The following is a 21898-nucleotide window of genomic DNA, read 5'->3' on the forward strand; positions in this document are numbered from 1 at the left end:
CCAGGCTGCCATCTAAATCTCTGAAAGGTTAGGAAGCATCATGTCATCTTTATGGCACAAGAGATCTCAGGTACAAGAAGGTCTGCCATCTGGTATCCTTCACCCTACTCGGCTCTTAACATCAACTAAAACGCTAACACAGGCAAGTGACTGTGCTTCGGGAGGACTGATAAAATAATGAAGAGTCCTTTAATCTACAGGAAACCATTCCAGTCAATTTATAAGAAATATTGCATCCCTTTGTAGGACGTGTAATTATTTTCTATTAATCATGTGCTATAAAGCTACATTATGTGGTTATTCTGTTATCACTAGAAAGAGGCCTGCAGTCAGCTTCTGACAATGTTAGGTAATTACTAACACAAAGCTTCTTTCTCCTCCCATAGTAATGCTATCAAGATCCAGAGGTGTAGTGATGCTTATTGTATAAAAATAATACTCAAAAGAAATTCAATATCTGCAAAATGGATGGCTTCCAGGCAAAATGTAATGTGGCAGTCAAAGAAGCAAAAAAAAAAAGCCAAACTTGCCCAATAATCCGAGAAAATAATCGGAAAGTGGTACGGCACTGTTGTGCTCTAACTCCTCTGTTTTCAATTTTCCTGCCATTAAAATAGTTTTTATTTGTTTTATTTTGTAGTAAAATTTTCGGCCTCAGCTAATAGTTACTAGGCAATAAATGCAAGCGATTATGTAACTGGGGCAGGGAGAAAGGACGAGCCCTGATCATGTGAAACCAGCACAACACCTAAACATATGTCCATCTTTCCTCATTCACTACATCTTTGCTCTCTGCCAGTGTAAGGCCCCGACATTCACTGGAATCCTTCTCAGCACCATGATTCTCATTTCTCACGTGTGTTACTCCACTTTCTGCAAACTGTGGGTAAAAGAATGTTGCCTTAAGAGAAACCTGAAACACTTAAAAAAATTTCCTGATATGTACTACCCCTTCCAGAAACTAGTTACCAACCTGTCTGAATGCAACAGGTGTTAGAAAGGTGGAAAGACTACCTGTCCTTTCTCCAAACATGTATCCGTGCTTTGAAACATACTACCCTTTTGCAGAAATGAAGTTAATTTTATTCACAAAATATAAAATGCACTGAGTTTCATAACCAGTGGACTTGACCATTGTTTTCCAAGTATTCACTGTGATAGTCTCAATTTTTCATAAACACTGTGGTAGTATGAAAACTAAATACCTATTTAAAATACAGAAATCCTTTCTTCAAGCCTACCTCTTCAATCTCTTCCTTTTTACTATCTCCAACTAGAAACTTTGTAAGATTCCTTTCATTTCTCATACCTGTTATTTCATCCCTGAAAATGCACAACAGCAACCTGACAACCCCAGTGTTTTACTATTATTATCTACATATTAACGCCTTGAATCTTCGTCTCCTGAGCTGATAAATGAGGAAATCGACACTAATCCTCTCTAAGGTCCTCCATGATGTCTGAATACCATCCTCCATGAACCTGCTTTAAGACACTGAGTCTCTTAGCAGCTTATGGAAATCAACCTCATTACTTTATAATTCACTGTGCAGGTGTGACTTTGAGTTACGCTAATTCGAAGAATTACTATTTTTTTCCTCTCTGTACTGTGCGCTCCATTTTGCAAGCAAGAAAGACAAAGGACAAGCAAGGAAGCTGATAGTAAGAATTCAGTTATTATAACAAATTTTAGTTTATATTCCAGAGTGAAGACACATTTAACTCAAGTTTCTACACAATCCACATTTATAATACCGCACAGCAAAAACTGCTATTCGGTCTGATGATTCAGACTGCTATTCAGACTGATGGCAGGCAAAGAAAAGATCGAATCATATTCAGTAGAAAGTGGCCTTGGTACTCGGTGTATTTCACTAACCAGTAGGAGACTCCGTTAACGGTTCTCAGGCTCACCCACCTGTCTATTCCAACTGTCGCCACTCTGCTCCAGCCCTTCACCGCCTGACCCCGGGTTACTGCATCATCAAGTTGGCTTCACTCTTCTTCCCAGAAACCACCCGTGTCCGTTGCAAGCATGGCTCAGGCACTTACCCCAGCTCCCCAGTACAGTAACTGTAAATTCCTCTGCTCGGATCTCTCCCCCACTTGCTAGCAACGTTCTCTCACTGCTCTGGTCCACACGGTCCAATCTTCCACGCTACACTCCTTCCCACCTCTGCACATGGTGCCTTCCTCCCCAGGGAATGGCTCCCCTCCCTCACCCAAATCCTAACCAGTACCTATGACCTGACTCAAGTTACCCAGCTGTCATGCATTGGCCTCCAAATTATTTAATCTGCACTTACATCTCTCATTTCAAGCTGAGCATTTATTCCTCAGTGGATTTTATGTATGTTAGTTTTGTCCCTTCAGTGAAAATACAGTACAAACTCACTGAGATTAGGGCACTGTCTTACACTTGATCTGTATGCCCCCCACAGCAGATGGATAAAAGGTGTTCAATAAATGGACTGGGTGAGGAAGCATACTCTGTCTTGATTTTTGGATGATGCACCAGTTGACAATCCTAAATATTTTCTTAAGAAGTGTAATTTCCAAAAGGTGTATCTTTTCCTTTGTGTCTATCAGACATATGTGAAGAATTTTAGCAATGACTAAACAAAGTTTGTTCTGAAGCGTGTTTAGTTTCACAATCCGAAGTATGTTGTTCCTACTGGGGGCAGGCTGCTGTCCACCATGTCTCCTAATGCACTGCATAGGACACCTTGTCTGAAGAGTTCAAATCCCATCTGCAGAAAGAAAGGTATCAGTCCCCGGCACAACTGGTACCAGATAATCCCAGTTCTTTGAAGAACTGAATTCAGATGAATTTACTGTATGTACCGAAGAGGTGAAGACAGAACCTTGCAAAGGTGGAAACAGGGTGGCAGGTGTAAAGGAAAATCTACTGGGTTTTCAGCTCCTCATTGTTCTTGTGATTATTTTCCCAGAAGTTCCAGAATCTTTTTTTTTAAGATTTTATTTATTTATTTGACAGAGAGAGAGATGGCAAGAGCGGGAACACAAGTGGGGGGGGGGGAGAGGGAGAAGCAGGGCTTCCCGCCGAGCAGGGAGCCTGATGCAGGGCTCGATCCCAAGACTCTGGGATCACGACCTGAGCCGAAGGCAGACGCTTAATGGACTGAGCCACCCAGGCGCCCCTGGAAGTTCCAGAGTCTTATGCCAGTTCTGTTACTAACTAGATATGCAACCTTGGGCAATCCCCAAGTTCTTTGGGGATGATTTTTTGGGGTTTCTATTTCCAGCACTCTTTGAGACTCCACAACAATCCACTTAACATAAATCAGTAAGTCTCATTATTTTGCATTTGGACTCTTACCCCTTTTGTAGTTGGCTGCTGAGAAGCTCAGGGCTGAACTGGAAGTTCAAGTGCCCAAACTCTAGTCTTTTAAAGTCTCCACAGGGGTAGTCTTTTTCTCCTTGCATCTTTTATTTATTTTCCCCAATTATGTTGAGCCTTGAGATTTCCTCACCTATAAAGCAAACGGTGAGCACTAAGGTTCCCCTAACTCTATGACTCCATCATTCTAAGTTCTTTTAAGCATTCAGGATTATTTCCCATTTTTACCCGTATTTTCACAAACACATATTAACATATATCTGCTATGATATTAGGTATTGGGGATCCAACAATACTTAAGACACAGTGTCTACCTCAAAGAGTTCAGGGTCAAGAGAGAGAAATCGATACTCCTAGTCCCCATGTAGGTGTAGCAAAGTAGAAAGAGTGAAAGCTCTAGGGTCAGATCTGCTCTGATTCCAGAAGAAGGTACTTTCTAGTTGGTATCCTCAGGTGATTTACATAATAACCTTGCTGAGCATCAGTTTTCTCATCTGGAAAATTATCACACCAGAGACTTCATAGGGTTATCTTACGATCGGATGAGTGAAAGCATATCGAGTGCCTAGAAAAGGACACTGCAGGTATGCAACAAACCCTTTTTCATTTCCTCCCTCTCTCTTCCCACTAATTATATAGCAAAATACCAGGGCAACAAAAAGTGTATGTTGGGCTGCACTGCAAGGCAATCTGATTATTACGAGCAGTTCTCCACCCTGCCCTTCCAAAAGGAATCTGGCCTTTAAAGGGATGAGGAGGGAGACATCTCAAAGGAGTAAACGCTGCTATACATACATTAAGGGGGTTCCTGAGTTTTTGGGGTGGGGGACAGAAGGGCATAAGAGATCATGGACTTTTCAATTTCAGATTTTAAAAAACATTATGAACATCATGCTGTCTTTAGAGTCGTTTTGTTCTGCTTCTGGGTTATTCCATGCAGAATGAAACCACACAGGCTTGCAGCCTGTAGTCACCCCTCACTGCCATTTCCATTCTGCCTGCATCTCTGACACCGCTTTCTGGCTTATCCTTGACCTCTTGAGCCACTGCAGGGGCTGAGCCTTCCAGCCTGACTCCCAGAATCACCTTCCCCTTTCAGCTGTCAACATTTTCCTGAAATGCTCATTCCCTTTCATGTAAGAGAAAAGAGGGAAGTCCTGAGACATGTTCATGCATAGATAACAGGAGGGGCCCCATAGCTGAGCCAGAACATCTTCTCGGGAGGGGGAGGGGGGTACTGAGCAGTAGGTCTGCCTGGTATGAACCATTGTACCCAGGACGTTCCCATACTGACAGCGTGGAAACGAAATGCCATCAGACCCACACAAATGCAGTCACAAGCACAGAAAACTCCTTCTACCTTCCCCAAAGGCTGGAAGATAGAATAACACTTTGGGACCTAGCTTAGCATCCACATATGTCCTATATTGAGATGTCCTAGTTACTACTCAGCAGTTGCTCATGCTATTTGTGGCACACTGGGTCAGATGGTCACAAAGGAAAAACTAAGAGACCTGAAAAGTAACTCTGCCAGTAGAGCTCGGCAGGACTTTCATTTTACTTTCCTTCTCTAGGAGGTTTGAAGCCAGAAAAGCCCGAGGAATGGAATCTGTCCATTTTCACAATGAGAAACAAATGGTCAGTGACAGTCACAATTCACCAATCACTGAAAAAAGTCACAAACAGATATAAAGAGAGGCAATGCTTGAACCTCCAGCCAATACACACTAAAAAAAAAAAAAAAAAAAAAAAATGCCCCTTTACTGCACATTAGTGAACACTGTCATCCTATATTTCCTGTTTTTGACTTAATAAGAAATTTCTCAAAAAGCTGCGGTGCTTGATTCACATGTGTCCTAGACTAGATAAAATATTCCAGGACTCTTAACTTTCTTGTTTTTCTATTACTACCAGACAAAGTAGCGTGCTTCTTTCCTGCTGAAGCATAGCTCCCCTGTCATTAAGTCTCTAAAAATAATTCATTGCTTTAAAAGTAAGAATAGGAATGTGGTTAGCAATTTACCGATGAGTACAGATTGAAAGATAAACTAATAAAGGGTGTAAATCCAGAACAGCAAGTAAAATGACATAACCAAAGAGGTATGCAGGGCAATGGAATATGCCTATAGTTATATAACCTGGATCCTGCTATTAAAATTCTAAAATTTCATAAACATACTTCTACGAAAATACTATTAACTAGGATATTATGTCCATGTTTAAGGTGGTAATAAAAGTGAAATGTAACCTAGTAATGGAATCTGACACAATTTTAAACAAACTGATTCCTTTAAAAAAAAAAGATATTTTTACCTCAAATATGATTTTCCCCCATCAAATTAATCAGAAATCGGGCTGTGTGTTTCAGAATTAATTCAGTAACAACACAGGTCTCATTAAAATTACAAATTCCACTTTCATCCATTCCTGTAAATGTGCCCCATTGTTTTAGGGGAGAAAAAAAATTTCCTCAATCTCCGCTGAACTACGAAAGTACGTAACGTTTTAATACATAAAAAACAGCAGTGAGCCTATGTGAAAGGAACTATATGCAAAAAGTTACTGGCTCTCCTTTTTAGGTAAGCAGTACTTAAATTTATTATTAGTGAGCTTCAAAGGTTAAAGCTTAGAAAATGCCACTTTGAAAGAGAGGCTAGCTCAGCCAGGGGTCACATGACAGCTGCTAAGTGCAAAATGTTACAAAGGGAAGGGGGCAGGGCAGGTTATCTGCTTACTCTTCTTTATTGCAACATTGGATTTTCACTAAAAAAAATTTTTTTTAAAGGCTAAGATTTGTATAACTCTCAAAAGAGGCCTGAAATAAATAAATCATCCCCAGGCTGACTGAGCACAGCTGACACCCTATCAAAGCTTCCTTGCAAAAACAGAGAGAGGACTGAATTTTAAAACCAAACTATATTTCGGGGTGCCTGGGCGGCTCAGTTGGTTAAGTGTCTGCCTTCGGCTCAGGTCATGATCCCGGGGTCCTGGGATCGAGCTCCGCGTCGGGCTCCCTGCTCAGCGGGGAGTCTGCTTCTCCCTCTCCCTCTGCCTGCCTCTCTGCCTACCTGTGCTCTCTGTCAAATAAATAAATAAAATCTTTAAAAAAAAACCCAAACTATATTTCTATAGTGAATTTTAATGAAGACAGCCCAATCGTCAAACCAGTTCAATCTTTTTCTGTCATTTCACTTACAAAATTAAGACCCTCTTTATTATAATGCACACCATTTTTAGTCCTTGATTTATCTAAATTTTGTTTATATTTAAATGTATTTTTCTTAAACTATCTTCTGTTGCCTTTTTTAAGAGTATCTTCAGCAATGACAACCTTCTAGAAGGTAAGTTAGATCAGTGGTAATTAAATATTGCAAAATGTAGCTCAGTTAATTTTGAAAAGAAAGTTGTATTTTTTTTTTTAAGATTTATTTATTTGAGAGAGAGAGTGCACACATGGGGAGGGGCAGAAGGAGAGGGAGAGAGAAACTGTGGCAGACTCTGAGCTGAGCGCGAAGCCAGACTCAGGCCTGATCCTACAACCCCAAGATCATGACTTGAGCCAAAAACAAGAGTCAGACGCTCAACCAACTGTGCCACCCAGGTGCCCCAGTCATATTTCCTTAAAATCTTCTAAATGGCATTATTTATTAGAAAAGTTGTGACATTAATTTCTCTACAAAGTACACATTTTTTACACCTCTACAAATATTGTATTAAGATGCCTTTAAAATGTATTCTTATGTATACAATGTTTACATTTAATTCAGAATGATGAAAAAATTTATGATTAATGCTAATACTTTATTAACATGAGCTAGGAAAGTAATAATCCATAGCTAGATTTAAAGTTGAATTTATGACATCATTTTGATTGTGCACATTAGCTGTAATTACCTGCACCACTCATTCTGAGCCACTAGATGGTGTAAAAAATAAATTAAAATGGTAAAATTTCATTCTATCACCATAAAACCTAATGTAACTCTGAGAAAGATGAAACAGATTTCTAAACTTACAACAATGCTAGTGGCTTCTACACTAATTGTACTTTTTAAAAAAATCTGTCTCTCTACCTTGATCTAGAAACATGTCCTTTTGAGCAATTTTTCACTCTAAGGACCTTGAGTTCCGAATTTACAGTAGTATTAAACATTCAAATTGCTGTCATTCACATATTAAGTGAATTTATGATATTAATTTATGGTCTATTTTGGCCAAAGTTTTGATAAAAACTGGGAGACTAAGCCTATAAAAAATTTATTACAGTCTCCAGAGATTCTTATCTGAAACCATCCCCCCAAAATTGCAGAAGCAAGAATCTTCACAAACATATACTGACTCCCAAAGCAACCTGAAAACCAATAGCCAAGATATCGAATAATGGCCCAGAATTTGTCCACATCCCATCAAGGGAGAGCTAAGTGTCCTTTCTTTTTACCCTCACCAAGATCTACCTGGTTGATTCTACCAGGTCCACCACTGAATAAATACTGGTATTTTTTTTTTTCAGGAAGAGCTATTTTAATTTTCTATTAAACATTCTTCCAAAAGCATTATTTTATCCCGTATCTTACTGAGTTATAAGAAATAACATTAGCATTAGAAAAAAAACAGGAAGAAAGATAAATCAAATGTGGATAATTAAACTAAACTTATATGGAAAAGGAAAATGAGAAGAAAGGACTGAGAGCTTTACAGATAGATACTTTGAAAACTGTGCATCTCAAAGCAACCTTTATTTGTTCAATTTTTTTAACAACAGCGTTTTACGACCAATACACTGATTTTTTTCAAGAAGGAAAGTCATTTTAAAAACATTTTTATTTTAAGAATAGGCCTGCGTTCAGCTGTAGATTTTTCCCGTCCAAGCTCTGATCAGGTTTATTTTGATTTGGGAAAAAAAAGACCATTTTGATGGCATGAAAAGCAAAATTTAAGTCTTTTTTTTTAAACATCTCAGTACAGAATTTTAAAAACTATTAATGGAAAATATATTAAGGACATTAATTCACAACAGTAATTACTACTGGCCAGTTCCTGGTATTCAGCTTCTCCCCTAGTTCTCCAGAGGAAAATTTAAGTTGAATCTTCAGCAAAATGATCTTTGATTATACTTTATAAGCAAAATGAGAGCTTTTGTTTACATAGTTTTTAGATTTTGCTGTTCCTGATTTTATTCTGAAACTCAAGTTTTACCCCAAACCATAATTACCGCATGAACTTTGTAATGCACAGTTTTGTATGCAATTCAGCAAGCAGTAATACACCATTGGGCCCTGTCTACCCAGAGCCTAGGAGAAACAGGGCCAGTCACACCCATTTAAAAACAAATCTCACACTATTTGCCAATGTGTAGTTTCCGTATAAGTTCGGACAATGAAATATATGGATATGTATCTATATATCTCATCTTAATTTTCAAAGGTAGGCAAAGGGAGTTCTTCACAGCTTAGCTTTGCCTGGCTGAAGCTGAAGATTTTGTAACTTCATAGCCAGACCCATGTTGCCAGTAATTTTCAATTTGCCTTGAAAGAAGGCCGACTGAGGATTCATTTTACCAGTCATTAACGCCAGTAAGTCCGAGTCAGCCATTGTGATTGTGCAGTCAGCCTTCTTATCTGAGTTAGGAAGCACCGATCCTTTGCCATTCTTCACATCCACCACCCAGGTGGCTTCTTTACCCTCAGGGCCGTCCTTCACCTTGAAGGCAAAAATACCACCGATTTTCTTCACAAACTGTTCCCCTTCCTCTTCAAGCTTCTTCTCAGTCTCCTTAAAGACATTTGCCTTAAATCCATCAACTGCAGAGCTAGTTGAACAGCCTCAATTTGATGAGTTCTAAAAGAACTGGCAGCTTCAGGAAAACCCATCTTATAGATCGTCACAACCACAGCTCCTCCAATGTCTAAATTATGCTGCAGAGCAACCTTCGCACCAGGAACTTGCCTTTTTTCTGGATAAATACTGGTATTAAATCATTCAGCCAACAGTGATAAGGTGCTGGCTAACAATGTCTTGTCTCTTCTTTCAAAAACCAAAATGAGCTCCAGATACAATCATTATTTCTAGGAGGCCCCTCATGAAATGATGCTGCCTGTGGAACTTCGAGCCTTGTGAAGGGCTGATTGAGGAATTATTTTGGGTACACAATACCCAAATAATAGCATTTAGACATTTTAGATGGCACTATACTCTTCCTTTGAGCTGGACCACCACTACCCTCAGCTCTATGATAAAGCTTCACACATAAAATTACAATCTCCACAAAACAGGTTTGGGAACAGAAATTACCTACACTGGGATCCTAGAAGTATGATATACACCTAGGATTGTACTTTTAACTTTATAATAACAGAAAACTCTACTTGTCTGACAGCGTGTCCTAGAGGTCGGTACTCTGAGCTTTTCAGCAACACAGACACCTTGACTCATAAAGAAGGCTTTAAGAACAGACCCACGCTGAAAATAAGTTTCACATTTTACCAAAATAATATTAAGACTATAAGCCATTTATCCCTGTAGTTTGGGATTCCAAGTGGAAGCTAATCAACCTTTTAATTTTATACACAATTGCAGCTAAGTTGGTGAAAGTAACTGTGAGCTGAGTAGATTTGAGGAATAATTCCAAGAAACTATCTTGAATGGAAATAAACCAGTTTGGTTTCTATATTAAGTAATTCACTCAAAAAAAAGTGTTGTCTTAGGGGTGCGTAGGTGGCTTAGTCAGTTAGACGTCTGCCTTCAGCTCAGGTCATGATCCCGGGGTCCTGGGATGGAGCCCTGCATCGGGCTCCCTGCTCAGCGGGGAGTCTGCTTCTCCCTCTCCCTCTGCCACTCCCCACTGCTTGTGCTCACTCATGCGCTCTCTCAAAAATAAATAAATAAAATCTTTTTGTTAAATAAGTGTTGCCTTAACTCAGGACAATTAAATGCTCCATAATAGGCTTAATCCAGGAGTTGGCTCCCAAGAACCAAAAGCATCTTTCCTTAAAAAACACAAACACACTAAGGAGCAGAGGACAGAGAAAAATAAGTGAGGAGTCTTAGCTCTGAGCACCCCAACTAGCAATCATCACAGCTGGCAATATTTACTTACTAAATATTTCCCACCAATCATCTACAAGTGCTTCCATAGTATTCCTCTTGGATTCCTGGTGCTTGGCATGGGCCCTTTCTGCCCCTTGTAGGTACTTTATAACAGTTTCCAATGAGAAGCAAAAGAGAAAAGGAGAAAACCATGGTCTGGGAGTCAAGATGCCTGGTTAAGTACTGTCTCTGGCCCTTTCTTGACCCAAGTTTCCTTATCTATAAAACCAAGAATAGGTAGACGATCATCACTCAGATTCCTCATTCAAATGCTCTATGATCTTCTATGTTATGATTTTATCCACCAGCCATCTTGTGTTAAGAGTCAATAAGTGACCGTATTTCCAAATTCTCTTCTGCATCTAGCAAGTCATACTATCTTTCTGAAAAGTACAAATTTTTCTCTAATCAAGAAACCACATTAAACTCCTAGACTTATAGAACATCTCCCTACTTATATTTAAATAGTTTTCATACATCATTTGTTTCTAAAATAGCTTCATAACGTAGACTAAGGGAGTTTTTTTTATCCCCATATCATAGTAGGGAAAGTTAAATATGAAAATTAAGGGAGCTCACACATGTCACCACAATAAGAAACATGACTTTTAGATCTAAGGACAGAAAGATTTTCAATCATCCAGTATATTAAGAGGCAGAGACACTGATTTATATATATATAAGGATGAGTTCGTAGCAACAGACTCTGCCATTATGTTTACAAATACAACTATGTTAAACTTAAAAAAAATCACCTAAAACTGTCTGAATAGAAAAAGCATTGCTTTTAAATTGTCGGAACACCAATGTATTTACATAAAGATGAAAAACTTCTACTATAAACAGTGTTTCCAGTAGTGAATGGCAGACAAAACCAGAATAAGCACACAGAAGAATAAAAAGGAAGAGGAAAGAAAAACATAATAAATAACCTAATACCTTACAATGTTAACTTTCACATAAGTATATTGTTTCTGGAGAAGGCAGTATGTGGATGTGAGCCAAAGGCTGAAGTGATAGGTAAACACACTGTTAAGTTGAATCCTGTTATCTGATTGTGTTTAAAATTTGATTATATTTCACTTGACAAAATAATTAATTATTGTGAACTCCCAATTGTTAACAAGGACCTAGAGGAATTCCAATTGGCATTTTTCCCCAGTGTTGTAAACCCAGATGCATAAAGATCTAGCTTTGTGTTCACCCTTTACAGTTGTCATCTGGGGCGTCTTCTCACCTTGCTAAGAATGTAAATCACATCACCACGTTTAAATGACAACTCATCAGAAAAAGCTCCTGTGCAGTCCCACAAACCCTGGTAAAAATTCGCATAATCGGTGCTTTTATCTCCTAGGAAGAAGAGAGAGAAAACATGAGTTAGAGCTTTTGTGTAATGGGCCCTTAGTTAAGATGAACCAACAGAAATTAAAGGGCCGCCTCAAACCACCAAAACAGGCGAAAAAAATTCTGTCCTGATTCAAAGAACATTTTATTACATTTATAGACAAATCCTACTTCTTACAGTGACTTAATGAAGGACTGTTTTCAAAAAGACCTCTTTTGGAATGTCCCTTGTTTTCTTTCTCTCCCTCTCTTGTTTTATCTAAAACCTGTACTTGCAATGTGTTCTCATCAAACCAGCACCTAAAAGTTCCTTCCCACTTATTTTTGATAATGGACCTAAACCCACTCGCAACATGTGTTGAAGGTGAGTTGGCCACACTGCACAATGAGCAATATCCGCGACATGTGATACATGCATTGTGAAATAACCACCTTACAGAATTTCTAAAAATTACCAAAAAAGACAGATGAAGGGAAGGAGAAAATAAGTTAGCATTTGGGATGCTTCATAAACAATAATAAATAATCATGAAGGAGCCAATAGGGCATAGATATAACCCAAACTAGGCAACAATTTTTGTTCAATTCTAAAACCGCAAGCTGTTTAGAGGAAGAAGATAAAGTGGGAATGACATAAAGGGTAATTCCAGGTCTTATCTTTGGGGACTTTTGTACCGAAAGCCTCTCAAAGTGATTTCTAAAATATTTGAGCAACTTTGCAATTGCCAATGCTGAAGCTGCATTTTTCAAGATTTCTGTCAGCCCCAGTTTAGGACATTATGCTCTGAATAAACATGCAACATACAGTGGAGTTATCAGCTCATCCTTCTAACAGCATAAGCACAATGGATGTGATGTGCTCAAACTGCCATACAGACCATTAACTGATTGATTATTTAGCGCTCTCCGCTCTGTAATACCACAATAAACCGGGTAATAAATGCTTTGTCACTTATACAATGTGGCTCTCTTGAAACACAGCACAGAGTTAAATACACTGGATGCTTTTGTTACACTGAGAACTGTTTCCTGTTTTTAATTTCATGATAATTGAGTTTTGATGAGTTAACGCAAGAAGAATGCAAGTAATATCAGTAAGATGTCCGTGGATTCACTAACCAGGCAGAACATAGATGTGCTGACAACTTCCATCATTGGAATGTCATCTTTGAATTCTGAGGGGATAACTGTGCAGATGCGTGCTGGATCGGGGTTGTCATCTTAGTTTTGTTATATGGCTCTCAAGCAGCAGGCTCCTTGGCAATGCCAACACAAGCAGGCACGTTAGCGGGGCATATGAGTTACGCACCTGACACCACGCAGTTTGCGATTTATACCAAGTGGTAAAAGTTTATCGGAAGTTCCAAAAATTCTAATATCTGAAACATGTTTTTAAAGCCAAAAAGGAAATCTGAATAATGTGGAGGGCGAAAATGTAGAAAGATGACACTTTTCAATTGTACTTTAAGAAAATAAACAATAACTAGAATGCACAACCTAGCAAAATCCTATTAAAATTTTCCTCTCCTGTTTTCTAAAAATTCAAAGGGGGGGTAGGGAGGGAGAGAAAAATGGAGAAATGAAAGGAAGGAGGGGGGAAGGAGGGGAAGAGAGAGAGACGGACACCTTCCTGACCGCTCCACTCCAGCATCTGAGCACTCATCACTGCTACCAGCGGGGATGTCTATGAGCCTGGGAATCCGACCAAGAACTAACAATGCTTGCGGCCACCCCTCATTACATTTCCCCCCCAAAGCACATATTAAGTAAATTCTATAAGTGGACACTAGAGGGCACTCTGGCTGGACAGATCACGCCAAACGTTGTCAATTTTTTCTTTTAGAAAGAATTACTTAATAATAAAGTGACTGATTTCCTTTAAAAACCACTTATTTAGACAAATAGAGATTTAGAAGTTGAGACATTCTAGTCAGATTAAATCAACTGCTAAATGGGTCAAATGTTGCGCCCCATGCAGTCCGTCAGTGTCAGTTTAAAAGTCAAGGAATTAGAGCACAGAGAGGATGACATCATTTCACATGCAAGGCCCTCCCCCACAGTCACTGGCCAGGAGGTAAAAGGATCTAAATAGCTGGTTTCCCCAGTCAAGGCTCCTGTGTGTTCCCCATGCTGCTTAGCCTGAGGCTTGATCCAAAAAGGTTAAAGAAACAAAACTTGGGCTAAAACTGGAGAAGTTTTGGCTGAGCGAGAGCATCCCAGTGCGTTCCCAGCTGTCCAGCCAGCTCCTCTTCTTTCAGATTCTCTCGCAACAGTTTTTCATTCAATAGATTTTCAAGAGGTGGGGGAAGAAAGAAGGAAAGAAAAAGTATATGGTGATTTCTACCACATAATCCTTATCACTTTGGGGGCTCTCTTCCCCTCGATGCGCTTGGTGAAACTCCCATTAACACTAATGGGAGTCAGAGGAGCACATGAGGGGAAAGGGAGACCCCCACCGTGTGCAAGATGCATCTCTCCCTAGATGTGCATCATGAGCATTTCATTAAATCTCACTGCTGTAAAGACGCAAGAGCGCTAGCGATTTGGCAATACTGAGGAAAAGATGCATTTTCTACTGTGCTTTCTACAATCTCGATGATGATGTTACCCAAAGACCAACCTCATTTCTGTGTCCCATATGTGAGCTGTGTTAAAGAATAATAAGTTCTTTATGTCACAAGACTATATGTACACACAATTTACCATTCCGTCTATTTCAGAATGCAATACTAGTTACATAAAGCAGAAGAACCACGACTAAAGAGAAAACCTGCCAGCATAGATTTATTAGTCTTACTCTCCTCGGGAAAATAATGTTAAAATTCTGGGTATGAAGTCTAGATACAAAAATTGGGAATTATTTTATTCCTCTGAGAGCAGCAAGCTTCTCTGGTTTACAATTTTTTAAATTTTAAAATTTTAAGTGTGGCTAACCATGCTCAAAAAATTACCCATGGATACAGCCTCAGAAGCACAATGAACTCACAAAAGTTAGCACTGTTTGCCTATACATTGAAAAATAATTCGTGTAAAATATGTTTTTAAAAAACAACACAAAAATGGCACGGAGCATAATGCATAAACCACAGAGAATCATATATTCTGAATACAAATACGTCTGCATCACTGCATGGACTAATCTTACCGCATCATGATCTGTGGTTTCAAAATTACAAAAAAAAAAAGCAAAAAACAAAACCCACCTCATTACATTTCTTGTCCTGGGAGGCGTGAATGGTTAAAAAAGAAGGGAAAGAAAGAAAAAAATAGCCATCCTAAATTAGCCAGGCTGTGAAAGATGTAAACAATGTATTTGCTCCTGCTTTTGAAAACATACAAAAACAGATCTTTGGGCAATAACAGAACTGTCAGGAAAATATAAGCTAAACAATTGAAAATACTTTTGCAAAAACCAAAAGATTTTAAAAATATGATGACAAGCACTGAAACATTCAATAATAAAATAATGGAAAATCTCTGAGTGGTCTTAAAGGTTTAAAAAGTATTTCAGAAAGGTAAGCATATTCTACAGTGTACAAATAAATCAAATGAAATCTTTATTTTGTGTATATATACTAAATATATGTAAGACACATAAGATTGAACATGAAAGAAGTTATAAGAAATACAAGATTATGTTTTTGTTTATGTATTTTACATTCGTCTGAATTTTTTTCTCTCTTTTTAAGTAAAATCGGTCAATGTGAAAAATATATAACATTCTTGAGTAAGGTTAGAAGTTCATGTCATGTGATGCTCAGCAAGATAGTAATACCCTTGTCAACTCACTGCCCTGCACAGCAAACAAACTTCTAGTGTTACATCTTTGACAGCCTAGAGAGAGCAAAGGTCACTGCGATGCAAAAGCATTAAAACTGTTGCTTGAAAAGAATTTCATGTCACTGAAGATAAGAATTATTGCAGTGCTTTATGGCTATTGCATGGAAAGCTAGATCTACTTACTGCATTCCTTTGAAGAAAAACGGACTTTTTTCTTCCTTCCCTCAAAGGCAAAAATTGGAGAGAGAGTTACTTTAAAAGGATTTTTGAAAAATAGGATTGCTTTAGGCCAAAATACTTATGTTTCTGGAAGGAATATCTGTATATGTCTACCTTCTACACCTGCACTGAAATTTAAAAAAAAACAAAAACCTCTACGCTTTTGGCAGAAGCTTTATGACACATAATAAAACACGCAAATTACTTGAATTACTATTGGGTGGCATCCTCGGGGTTATGCTCAGCCTTTGCGTTTTATAGCTGCATCTTACAGGACCACAGCACTCACATCGAATGCATTCGTCCTCACTTCCTTTCTGAAAAAAGCAAACCAAAACCTCATGCAGCAACCTGCCCCTGCTTTCCTGTCCAGGCCCGGAAACCAGGCCTGTTTCCTTTCCACGTGTCCCGGTAGGAAGGCCTGGGGAAAGCTACTTCCTGAACACACACTTCCTGTCCGCCCAGCCTCTGACAGCTAGCAAGAGTGATGTATGAACGTATCAGAGGAGGGAAGGTGACCCTCAACGCCAGCTCTTTGCAGGACATGGGATGATATGGCAGACCTTGCCCCAGCTGACACGCGGCTGTGAAGAGGTGTAAAAGGCCCGATAAGAAGGCATTCCCCCTCTCTTCTTTCCGTGTAAAATAATTGCTGGTTTATCAAAGCTAACCTCATGCTTGCACTACAGATACAGTTTATCTCCTGCTATTTGGAAATAACAACCCGCAAAAAAAAAGTTGCCCATATCATGTGATTCTGTACATAGCATGTATAGTTATTTTTCCAGTCTCAGTCATAATTAGTACTTGGGGCCATGTGCCAAGTGGAAATGGATAAGGGGAATATCCTTCCTACCCTTCTAGGCCATCAGTGTCCTTTTCCAATTTTTTAAACTGCTGTCACTGGACTCTGGCATTTCTTACACCCAATTCATTTGCTTTCTGTGTTAATCATATGCAATGAAGATATGCATGGCCAACATTTAAACAGGCTGCAGATCAATTAGCGGTCTTAAGTTTATCTGATTTTTATCAAAGAAGACAGAGCTGTGGGTCGATTGTCAGAGCCTGTGTCAAGTTGACCTTTTCAGAGATGTCTACATTGCCAGTCCCCTGGGCAACTTGTTGTCCCCTGTTCGTCTCTGAATGGCAGAAGTCTGTTCTGCTCAAGCACAAAGTATACACAGATGTCTATATTACATTCTTAGAGGTTTGACAGCAACTGCATGTTGTATCTATAAACTGTCCTTTAGCAGTGACACTTCCTCAATGATGATAAGCTAATTTATGCAACTAAATCTCCTTTGTGCAGAAATGAAAGCTAATTGAGTCATTACAAAGTAATTCAGGAAGGAATACCTTGTATAAATTGGCTTACTTTATAAATCCTTCTCCAGTGGTTTCCCTGCATCCTAAGTGGGACTAAGCAGCTTATCAGCCATAAGATATCCAGATCGAACCAGCCAACTTCGGGGAGCTGTGTAAACATCTTCAGAGCGGTAGGAAAGTGACTGAAGGGAAAGTGAACAAAACCAAAAGAAGCTTCCCCAGGAAGCCACACCAGCCATTACCTGTGGTGGGATGGACACTGTCCTGACTCATCTTCCTTTGTCCCTCCACTTTCGCAGGAACACTGTCCTCTTCGTCTTCTGTAAATAAGCAGAAATGGCACCCTGAAGGGTTTCCTCAGAAAGAACAGAACTCACCCCATCTTATGAGCAAAACTGAAAGTTTAGAACATATAAATATTCCTTCTCAAAGGATGAAACCACTCAACATTCACATTCCTTTTTTTAGTAATCTAAAGCTGAACAAACAAACCTCGAGCTATTTCCAAATAGCAACCCTACCAGTTGGCTTGATAAAATTTAAGATACGTACGAATGCCACACATACTTTAAGTACTTACAGAAACTCATCTGGAACACTCCTAAATCCAGACCGGCCCTGAAATCTGGGGAAGGAACACCCAGCACTATATGGACAGACCCACATTACACTGTGGCAGGAGGACCACGGACAAAACCAGGGTCCCTAAAACACCAGTGTGGCCAAAAGAAAATGTGTGATATAAAATAAAATAAAATACAGTTAACCTGTAAATCATTTCTTGAGTATCAGACACTTCATGTGTTCCCATTTGATCTTCACAGGAGAAGACCAGAAGGATCCTCACCCTTCAAGGCAATTCCCCCCAATTCTACTGAGGATCTACTATGTGCCATAAGCTATCACAGATGTTAAGATTTCACAGATCATTTTAAATTCTCCTTTTACAGATGAGTAAATTGAGGCTGAAAAAGGTAAAGAAACAACCACTGTTTGTGATTCATACTCAGGCTTGTGATCATGAAGTCGGTGTTCTTTATCCTGCAATGTATTCAGGGCCCTATGTTTGTTATTCCCACGCTCTCCTATCACATTCATTTCCTCCCCCCCCACCCCCAGTTACAAGAAGAAATAGGAGAAGACTAAATGAGAAGAGTTTTAAACAGAGTCAACAGACTATATTTAATTATTTTACATTAAAGAACCGTTTATTACATGTCCATTTTCCTCACCTAAGGATTTATACACACTTTGGAAATATTTAAGGCAGGACATAGGAACAAAATGGCATGCCCCCCCAGAAAACAGAGTTCAAAAAGAATACTTTCAAGAAAAATCAAAAATGTTAAAGTAAAATACGCAAAATATATAAATATAGCCATTATGACTATTAAATAATTCAACCAAGAAATCTTCATTGGATATTAGCTACCTGTAAGAGAGAGGTTCTACCAGGGAGGCAAAGACAGTAGGGAGCTTCTGCCCTCAGGAAGCTGACAGCCTACAGGGGACAGAAGACAGTACCTAAAGGAAAATGGGGTAAGGAGCATCGAACCTGACATGGGAAGCACAAGGTTCGGAGGACGGCAGAGAGGAAACCACGCAAGGGGGAGCGCCATGAAGGCTCTGAGGTGTGGAGAAAATCTGAACAGAGAGAAATGGGAGGGAGGAAATATCTAGACAGAGGGAGAGTCATAAGCAAAAGAAAAAGTGCAATAGTATCCATTTGGCTAAAGAACGCAGTACTCAAAGAGGCAGAACAGGATGGCAGCTAATGCTAGTGGTTTGGGCCAGCTGTTGAAGGGCCATAAACATCCAGCTATGGACTTCAGCCTTTTATTTGGTGGGCAGTAAGAGCCCCAGAAGATGTTCGAGCAGAGAAAGGGCAGGACCAAAACTATGCTTGAGGAATGGTCATCTGATCTCATTGTCCCAGATAGCCTGAAGGAGGGCGTGAGGAGAGAGACCACTCAGAGTCTGGCTAGAGGGGAAGGAAGTCCTGAACTGAAGGGGCAGAGGAAATGGAAAGGAGCCAGTTCTAAGAGGGAAAGGAACTAGAATTGATGAACTTTGTGCCTGCCTGGATGTGGAGGGCTAAGGGAAGAAGAGCAATCGAGAAAGGCTCAAGTTTTGAGCTTAGGTAGCAGCAAAATGAGAACATCATTCCTGAGAAAAGAATGGCCAAGATAAGCTATAGTACCGAGGGAACACAGGAGCTGTGTTTCTGATGTGAGAGATTTATTTATTTATTTATTAAAGATTTTATTTATTTATTTGACAGAGAGAAAGACAGCAAGAGCAGGAACAGAAGCAGGGGGAGTGGGAGAGGGAGAAGCAGGCCTCCTGTGGAGCAGAGAGCCGGATGCGGGGCTCCATCCCAGGACCCTGGGATCATGACCTGAGCCGAAGGCAGACGCCTAACGACGGAGCCACCCAGGCGCCCCTGATGTGAGAGATTTAAATTTATTTATTTGAGAGAGAGAGTGCACACATGGGGGGAGGGGCTGAGGGAGAAGGAAAGAGAACCTCAAGCAGACTCCCCGCTGAGCACAGAGCCGAATGCAGGACTCCATCCCACAACCCTGAGACATTAACCTGAGCCAAAAACAAGAGTCGGAAGCTTAACCAACTGTGCCACCCAGCGCCCCTCTGATGTGAGAGATTTAATATACTGGTGGGGCAACCCAGAGGAAATGTCCGGAGGCAACTGGAAAGATTGGTAGAGAGGTCAGGAGTACAGATGCAAAATTAGAAGTCTCATGCAAGTTTTGAAGTGGTGATTAATAAAATTCAACATTTAAATCAAGCTTGAGAGTTACTGTATTTATAAAACCAACATAGAACTGTTTTGAATTTCTGTAACTCAATTCAAACAAAATAATGAAAGCTCCAAAAAAGGGAACCGCTGGAAATATTTGGTACTTTATACATATTAAGTTGACCCTAATGTTGGCAATTTAATATGGTTCGGTCAAATAGTAATTAATACAGAAAGACCTAATAAAAACCTAATACTAAATCCTGTCTTTTTCCTCTTCAACAAGTTATCTCACTTATGCCAAACCACAAGGACCAGTTATCACGTATGAGTGAATAGGATGTTTTCATACAAATTTTAAAGTTCTTAAGGACATTTATAGTAGTCATTTGGTCCAACCTACTTATTTTACAGATGGTTAATTTTTCTTAAAGGAGGAGAAAACTTTCCTTACTTTTCCCACTTTCTCTTTCCCCAGCACTCCCTCTCCTCCAACTGGGTCACAAATCTGACAGTAAGGAGTAAATTCAAAAACAGTGAAGGGTGCTTGCCCTCACATCAAAAGCCATGACCACAACAATTTAGGGAGCACTAATTTTGGCTCTCAAGAAGACACAATGGGATGTAGACTTACCACCCAAAGTTAGTGTCAAGATATCACAAAAATTACAGTAATTGAATGGAAAACTCCACTCTTGGCAAAGTAAACAATGAGCTTTGAAGAATTTATTACTATGACTTTATTCTTATTTTATTAAAATTTAAGTGCCTATAAATGTACACAATGTATTCTTAAATTACCAGAATAATGATATTAAAATGTTTACTTAAGTATCAATATTTACTGAGAAGTATCCAAACTGAAATCCATGTGCGATGCTGAACAAGTAGTATTTTAGAGGAGGAAACGCTCATTAAAGAAACTTCCTTTCTCCATTTCAAACCTATTTTTAGGTCAAAACCTTCTGTATTTCATACATCAGTTTTTCTTAACAATATTCAAACAACTCATTTTATCTTGGGCTAACAATACAAATAGCTTCCATATAAAAGAAAACAAAATCAAATTTGGGGTGTGTGTGTGTGTGTGTGTGTGTGTGTTTTAATCTTAGGGGGAAAAACTCAGACTGAATCTTGAATAGTCTGGTACAAGGGAGATGTTCAAAAATATGGAGTGAACAAATGGATTCAAAATCATGAAAATAAATCCTACTATGTCCATTTATTAACAGAGAAAAACTCTCCACACCACTCAAAAAATATATAAGGACAAATGAAAATTCTAGGCAATAATCATCTCCACAATATATTAGAAATATACACACATGTTTTATTTAGGTTTATTATTAAATATACTTTATTTTGGTGTTGAGTCACGATGTCATTATACAATACTAATTAATACCTCAAATAGTCAGTGTTTGTGGGTTAATATATTCCATTCAACATTTTAATAACAGTAAACAAAAACAGCTCAGCTATGCGGTAAAATCCATCAAACCACACAGATGGTTATAAGGTTTTCATTATGTGGTTTCCATAGCAATCATATTGCAAATCTGGAAGCTTCTTGCAAATAAGCAGCTTGTATTTACATGCCTCTCAGCTGCAGCACAAAACTCTTCAACATGTGAAGTTATTATTCCAATCACACATTGTTAGAAGAATCATCAGAAGATTTTGTTGATCAGACAAGATGAAAATAACAGTAAACGAACTGCAGAAGATAATTCAAACACAGTCATACATTTACCAAACTAATCAGTATTAGAAATATTCTGGCAGTCATCAGAAGGTTTTAACATTATACCAGCTCAAAAATATGGAAGTTCCAGGAATAATCAGATCCCGTGGAATCCAAAAGCTGAACTCCACTCTCCCGTTTTCAGAAGATGTTTGGTCTTCCTTCTGAGTCGAGCAGAGAAAGAAGGACTAGCAGAGAACTGAGTCTTCCCAAATCTTTTTAGGATGACTACATTTGAGGAAATGCTTATGTGGGAAAAGTCAAGACCTTTTCTTTT

At 39.1% G+C, this 21898-nt stretch overlaps 1 protein-coding gene and 1 pseudogene across 2 annotated transcripts in view; both read right to left on the reverse strand.

The window, feature by feature from the left end:
* The window catches only part of SKAP2 (src kinase associated phosphoprotein 2), a 171269-nt gene that overhangs the window by 6199 nt on the left and 143172 nt on the right, over positions 1 to 21898 (reverse strand). For both annotated transcript variants that reach the window (XM_028119315.2, XM_028119316.2), the window contains exons 10-11: positions 17362 to 17439; positions 11685 to 11797 (exon numbers count right to left, since the gene is read on the reverse strand). In XM_028119315.2, coding sequence (XP_027975116.1) covers positions 11685 to 11797; positions 17362 to 17439 — 191 coding nt within the window. The remainder of the gene's footprint in view (positions 1 to 11684; positions 11798 to 17361; positions 17440 to 21898) is intronic.
* On the reverse strand, positions 8079 to 11676 carry LOC114221171 (sterol carrier protein 2 pseudogene; annotated as a pseudogene).

This window comes from Eumetopias jubatus, unplaced genomic scaffold, assembly GCF_037043125.1.
Source record: "Eumetopias jubatus isolate StellerSeaLion01/CBP00866 unplaced genomic scaffold, mEumJub1_p1.0 scaffold_14, whole genome shotgun sequence".
NCBI classification, from domain to species: domain Eukaryota; kingdom Metazoa; phylum Chordata; class Mammalia; order Carnivora; family Otariidae; genus Eumetopias; species Eumetopias jubatus.